Here is a 7500-nt window from a genome sequence, read left to right as displayed (position 1 = left end):
TTAGCAACTGCATAGCAATATGCTAAACTCCATTCAGAGCACCTTAGAAACTGCATAGCAATGCCCTAGGTAGAATCTTTTGACTTGGGCCAGTAAGAAACCATCTAGAACACCCTTGCAACTGATAGCAATGCCCTGGGTGGAATCTTTTGACTTGGGCCAGTAAGAAACCACCTAGAACACCTTAGCAACTGCATAGCAACATGCTAAATCCACTCCGAGCAACTTAGCAACTGCATAGCAATGTCCTGGGTGGAATATTTTGACTTGAGCCAGTAAGAAACCACCTAGAACACACTAGCAACCACATATCAATGCCCTGGGTTGAATCTTTTGACTTGGGTGAGTAAGAAACCACCAAGAGCACCCTAGCAACTGCATATCAATGTGCTAAAATCCACTCCGAGCACCTTAGTAACCGCATAACAATGCCCTAGGTGGAATCTTTTGACTTGAGCCAGTAAGAAACCATCTAGAACACCCTTGCAACTGCATAGTAATGCCCTGGGTGGAATCTTTTGACTTGGGCCAGTAAGAAACCATCTAGAACACCCTTGCAACCGATAGCAACGCCCTGGGTGGAATCTTTTGACTTGGGCCAGTAAGAAACCACCTAGAACACCTTAGCAACTGCATAGCAACATGCTAAATCCACTCCGAGCAACTTAGCAACCGCATAGCAATGCCCTAGGTCGAATCTTTTGACTTAAGCCAGTAAAAAAAAAACACCTAGAACACCCTAGCAACTGCATAGCAACACCCTGGGTGGAATCTTTTGACTTGGTCCAGTAAGAAACCGTCTAGAACATCCTAGTAACCGCATATCAATGCCCTGGGTGGAATCTTTTGACCTGGGTGAGTAAGAAACAACCAAGAATACCTTAGCAACTGCATAGCAGCATGCTAGAATCCACTCAGAGCAACTTAGCAACCGCATAGCAATGCCCTAGGTGGAATCTTTTGACTTGGGCCAGTAAGAAACCACCTAGAACACCCTAGCAACTGCATAGCAATGTGCTAAAATCCGCTCAGAGCACCTTGGCAACTGCATAGCAACACCCTAGGTGGAATCTTTTGACTTGGACCAGTAAGAAACCACCAAGGACACCTTAGCAACTGCATAGCAACATGCTAAAATCCACTCCGAGCAACTTAGCAACCGCATAGCAATGCCCTAGGTGGAATCTTTTGACTTAAGCCAGTAAAAAAACACATAGAACACCCTAGCAACTGCATAGCAATACCCTGGGTGGAATCTTTTGACTTGAGCCAGTAAGAAACCACCTAGAACACACTAGCAACCGCATATCAATGCCCTGGGTGGAATCTTTTGACTTGGGTGAGTAAGAAACCACCAAGAGCACCCTAGCAACTGCATAGCAATGTGCTAAAATCCACTCCGAGCACCTTAGTAACCGCATAACAATGCCCTAGGTGGAATCTTTTGACTTGGGCCAGTAAGAAACCATCTAGAACACCCTTGCAACTGCATAGCAATGCCCTGGGTGGAATCTTTTGACTTGGGTGAGTAAGAAACCACCAACAACACCCTAGCAACTGTATAGCAATGTGCTAAAATTCACTCAGAGCACCTTAGCAACCGCATAGCAACAGCCTAGGTGGAATATTTTGACCTGGGCCAGTAAGAAACCACCTAGAACACCCTAGCAAATGCATAGCAACACCGTGGATGGAATCTTTTGACTTGGGCCAGTAAGAAACTACCTAGAACACCTTAGCAACAGCATATCAATGCCCTGGGTGGAATCTTTTGACCTGGGCCAGTAAGAAACCACCAAGAATACCTTAACAACTGCATAGCAACATGCTAGAATCCACTCAGAGCAACTTAGCAACCGCATAGCAATGCCTTAGGTGGAATCTTTTGACTTGGGCCTGTAAGAAACCATCTAGAACACCCTAGCAACTGCATAGCAATGTGCTAAAATCCACTCAGAGCACCTTGGCAACTGCATAGCAACACCCTAGGTGGAATCTTTTGACTTGGGTGAGTAAGAAACAACCAAGAACACCCTAGCAACTCCATAGCAATGTGTTAAAATCCACTCTGAGCACCTTAGCAAATGCATAGCAATGTCCTGGGTGGAATCTTTTGACTTGAGCCAGTAAGAACTGAAACAGAATCTTTTGACTTGAAACAGTAAGAACACACCAGTGGTGGTGTGGTGGTGGTGTAGTGAACTAAAGCACTGAACTGGTAATCAGAAGGTTGCTGGTCCAATCCCCACAGCTACCACCATTGTGTCCTTGAACAAGGCACTTAACTCCAGGTTGCTCCAGGGGGATTGTCCCTGTAATAAGTGCACTGTAAGTCACTTTGGATAAAAGCATCTGCTAAATGCATAAATGTAAATGTAAGAAACCCCCTAGAACACACTAGCAACCGCATATCAATGCCCTGGGTGGAGTCTTTTGACTTGGTCCAGTAAGAAACCATCTAGAACATTCTAGTAACTGCATATCAATGCCCTAGGTGGAATCTTTTGACCTGGGCCAGTAAAAAAACACCAATAACACCCTAGCACTAATAACTGCATAGCAACATGCTAAAATCCATTCCGAGCACCTTGGTAACTGCATAGCAACACCCTAGGTAGAATCCTTTGACCTGGGCCAGTAAGAAACCACCAAGAACACCCTAGCAATGTGCTAAAATCAACTATGAGAACCTTAGCAACCACATAGCAATGCCCTAGGTGGAATCTTTTTTTTTTTTTTTCACCTATTTTGGAATGCCCAATTCCCAATGCACTTTTAAGTCCTCATGGTCACATAGTGATTCGCCTCAATCCAGGTGGCAGAGGATGAATCCCAGCTGCCTCCATGTCTGAGACTGTCAACCCGCACATCTTATCATGTGGCTTGTTGAGCACGTTGCCACGGAGACATAGCGCATGTGGAGGCTTCACGCCACCCACCCTCAACTCACCACGTGCCCTACCGAGAACAAACCATATTATAGTGACCACGAGGAGGTTACCCCATGTGACTCTACCCTCCCTAGTAACGGGGCCAATTTGGTTGCTTAGGAGACCTGGCTGGAGTAACTCAGCACGCCCTGAGATTCGAACTAGTGAGCTAGCGAACTCCAGGGGTGGTAGCCAGCGTCTTTTACCACTGAGCTACCCAGGCCCCCTAGGTGGAGTCTTTGACTTGGGCCAGTAAGAAACTACATAGAACACCCTAGCAACTGCATAGCAATGTGCTAAAATCCACTCAGAGCACCTTGGCAACCGCATAGCAACACCCTAGGTGGAATCTTTGTATTCACCTATAATGTCAAAATGTAGTTTTAGATGTTGTTGATGTTTGTATTGATGCTTTGAGGATATTCTCACCTCCCACCACTGTAAGTCAACCTCGGCGCGGGTCAGCTCTATGACATCACCGACAAACAATTGCAGTGGCTGGCCGAATGCAACAGGGGGCGGTGGCAGCCCATAATAATCCACACACACCTCCATCTTTGGCAGACCTGAATAAGACACAGATTGTAGTGTTGCTATGTAGTGCACACTTAATATAAACACTTACAGATACTGTATAAATGAGTGAATTGCTCTTATGTGTCATGTTGTGTTCACCTGGTTTTGGTCTTTGAGCTGCTGCTCTCATTGTTTTACTCTGAAGGAACATAAGAATTCACTCATGAACACATTTGAAACATTTGAAAACGACTCATAATGTTTAGTTTGAGCTTGACGATGAACATCTGCTTCACTTGTTGAAAAAGTTTTGTGCCCTGTTTAATGGAAGATGCCTTACAGTGTGTAGATGTTTAGAGATGGTCAGACGATTTTTCATGTTCGTTTGTGTGAAATCTTTCAGATATGCATCACATGAGTGTTTGTGAGTGAAGATTGTTATTTAGATGCACAAACCTTCTTCATAGTTCCTGAGTTTTCTGTGAACAGAACGAGAAGCACATGTGAAGTCAATCAAACTAACAAACACACACACAGTTACTCTCTCTCAGTATCTCTCTCTCTCGTCTCACCAGAGTTTCGTCCGCACGCAGGAACTCGTCCCAAACACTCTTTATGAGCAGCCATCTTACAGCGAGAGCAGCGATAGCCCTGAAAGAAGATCCCCCTGATACACACACACAGAGAAACCATTAAAACAACACAGACCAGCTCAAGAAAATCAGTAAGGTTTTATTTTCAGATATTAAATAAGTCACATCACAAATAATTGAATTTTCCTTGATATTCTGAGATAAAAGGGCATTGCATTACAAAAACATACTGTAACTTTCAGAACATCTTCTTGGCAGTTCATAAAGAGCATTTATTGAGACTAAACTGCAAAACTTTTGTAACTTGATGTCAGAAACCCAAATTCATTGATACGTGCCAGATAAAACATGAGCAAAGGAGTAAACCCCGACCTAATGCATCAGTTTTAGCAAGCAAAAATGCAACTATATAAATAATAAAATGATTTTTAAAAATGACATGACCCTTTCAAAGTCAGTTTGATGTCACATTGTTCACCTGAGGAGCATTTGACAGGATTTACAGGAGGTGGTTTCTTCAAAGCAGTGCATCTGGAAATCATGACCGTTAGCAGAACTGTCTACTGGACACATGTTGGATCTACAGTACACACACATTAATAACACAAGTTATAAACAGGGGAAACAATAGAAAAATTATACAGAGATACAGTTGTGAGATTTATTGCAAATTGATTAGGCCATCGTGTAATTGGATTACTATGTAATTAGAAACTGTAATCTTATTCCTTTCAATTTTTGAAATCAGTCACTGATTTTCAATTAGAGAAATTACTTGTGCTACACATATTTCTAAAATATCATTACATTTAAAATGAGCGAAAATTAAAGACATTAAAAAAGAAAGTAGTTTTAGAAAGTAACTTAAAAGTAAAGTAATTAGTACTGTCATTACTTTTGCGATTAGGTAATCAGTAAAGTAACCTGATTACAATTGTAGAGAAGATTTTCGTAACTTATACTGAATTACTTTTTTAAAGTTTGAACATTAAAGTAATATTCCAGGTTCGATACAAGTTAAGCTCAGTCGACAGCATTTTATAGCAAATTAATGTCGACTCGTCCCTCCGTTTCTTTAAAAAAGCACAAATGTGTGTTCCAGTGAGACACTTACAATGGAAGTCAATGGGGTCAATCTGTAAACATTAAAATACTCACTGTTTCAAAAGTATAGACACAAGACATAAACAATATGTGTGTGATAAAATCACTAAGTAACCTTTTCTAGTTACATTTACATTTATGCATTTAGCAGATGCACTTATTACAGGGACAATCCCCCCAGAGCAACCTGGAGTTAAGTGCCTTGCTGTGGGGATTGAACCAGCAACCTTCTGATTACCACCTATGTGCTTTAACCCACTATGCCACCACCTCACCTGTTATAGCTATAGCCATTTTTACAACTTCACAGCCATAACGACATAACGCAACCATAAGCAACCCTAAAAACAATGATTTAAACAACTTTACAGCTCATATAATACATGAGTTTTAATAGGAGAATTCATGTAAGTGCTTTAATAAAATTATAAGCTTCACATGTCTGTCTTTAAACCCTCCAAAAATTGACCCCATTGACTTCCATTGTAAGTGTCTCACTGGAACACACATCTGTGCTTTTTTTTAAAGAAAAGGAGGAACGAGTCAAATGTTTTTTTTTTTTTTTTGTGGTAATCAACATTATGACACAAATGCTGCTGACTGAGCTGAACTTGTATTAAACCTGGAATATTCCTTTAAAATACAAGCTTTCACTCACAGCGCCATCTCAAACTGCTCCAGCCATTTCTTTTTCAGTTCTCGAGTCTTAAAGATCAGATCGTAGCCGCCCGGACCGTACAAATCTATCAGCAGGAAACTGTGTGTCCACTGCAAACACACATAAAACACACTTCACGTACAGGAACTGAGAAAATAAAATGAGTATTTTGATGAAACATGCAGAGAATGCAGCACCTTCTTGTTGTCTCTCTCTCCAGACGGTTCATCCCGCAGCTGATAATGTTGAAGTTCAATCAGCTCCTTCAGCTCCATACTCTCTCCACTGCGCTTCTTACACACAAACAGAGCTTTATCGAAGAGAAACCCGTATCTACACACACACAAAAACATACAGACACATTTCTAAATGTCTCAATCAAAGCAAATGGTATTTATTTGAAAAAAAGATACACAAACACACTTTTTAAGCAAAACATTGGAAATAATAGCAAAATAGACCTAGTGCCAAAACACACTTACACTCACATACACACACACTCGCACACATACACACACACACACTCACACACACACACACACAAACACTCACACAAAAACACATACACACACACACACACACAAACACACACACACGCACACACACACAGACACTCACACACAAACACTCACACACAAACACATACACACACACACACACACACACACACAAACACTCACACACAAACACATACACACACAAACACACATACAAACACACACACACACACACACACAAACACACACACACATACACACACAGACACTCACTCACACACAAACACACACACACATACACACACACTTGCACACACACACACACACTCGCACACACACACACGCACACACTCACATACACACACACACAGACACTCACACACAAACACACACACACACACACACACATACACACACACACACACACACACACTCGCACACACACACACACACACACACACACACACACACACACTCACTCGCACACACACATACACACACACACACACACACTCGCACACACACACACACACACACACACACACACACACACACACTCACTCGCACACACACACACACACAGACCTGTCCTGTTTGGATTTCTTGTCTGGGCTGCAGAACTTAAACTCTCCATCGATTTTTGGACGTCCAAACAACGCTAGAGACTGAGTCTACGGGGAGAGAGAGAATGAACGAGAATGAGGAATATATTTACAGTTAAATGAATAATTTGGTTGATAATCGCTGCAGTATTCAGACAGTTTACTGTTTCTTTACCATATTCTCGATGCAAAGCTGAAATGTCGTGATTTGGCGAATTATTTCATTGTCTCTCTTCACTTCATTCACACACTGAGCAAGATCCTACACACACACACACACACACACACACACATTAAAGTACACAAATGCAATGGCACTTTAGAAAAATTATACTCATGGAAATAAACATTAAAAAGTATAAGAAATTAAATCTTTATATTAATGTTGAAATATCTTCACTCATTTAATATTATGTGCTTTTAATTACTAACCACTACAGCATTTGAAACAATATAATTATTATATACATATGTGTTCTTGCATCAAACTAACATTCACAGGACCAGAATTTAATTACATGTGTAATTACACTGTTAACCCTTACCCCCATCCTTAATCCCTAAACTTAACCCTAAACCCTAACCCTAAACTTAACCTCT

General features: G+C 41.4%; 1 protein-coding gene across 3 annotated transcripts in view; it reads right to left on the bottom strand.

Annotated features, from left to right (window-relative positions):
• Positions 1–7500, bottom strand: part of LOC127444860 (proto-oncogene vav-like) — a 25269-nt gene that overhangs the window by 8074 nt on the left and 9695 nt on the right. For all 3 annotated transcript variants that reach the window (XM_051704445.1, XM_051704444.1, XM_051704446.1), the window contains 9 exons: positions 7076–7162; positions 6884–6969; positions 5999–6134; positions 5802–5911; positions 4518–4619; positions 4019–4113; positions 3903–3925; positions 3606–3645; positions 3360–3496 (listed from right to left, as the gene is read on the bottom strand). In XM_051704445.1, the coding sequence (XP_051560405.1) occupies positions 3360–3496; positions 3606–3645; positions 3903–3925; positions 4019–4113; positions 4518–4619; positions 5802–5911; positions 5999–6134; positions 6884–6969; positions 7076–7162 (816 nt within the window). The remainder of the gene's footprint in view (positions 1–3359; positions 3497–3605; positions 3646–3902; positions 3926–4018; positions 4114–4517; positions 4620–5801; positions 5912–5998; positions 6135–6883; positions 6970–7075; positions 7163–7500) is intronic.

This window comes from Myxocyprinus asiaticus, chromosome 8 (genome assembly GCF_019703515.2).
Source record: "Myxocyprinus asiaticus isolate MX2 ecotype Aquarium Trade chromosome 8, UBuf_Myxa_2, whole genome shotgun sequence".
Lineage (NCBI taxonomy): Eukaryota > Metazoa > Chordata > Actinopteri > Cypriniformes > Catostomidae > Myxocyprinus > Myxocyprinus asiaticus.
Note: the sequence above shows the minus strand (reverse complement) of the source record. Positions and strands in the feature narration are given on the sequence as shown.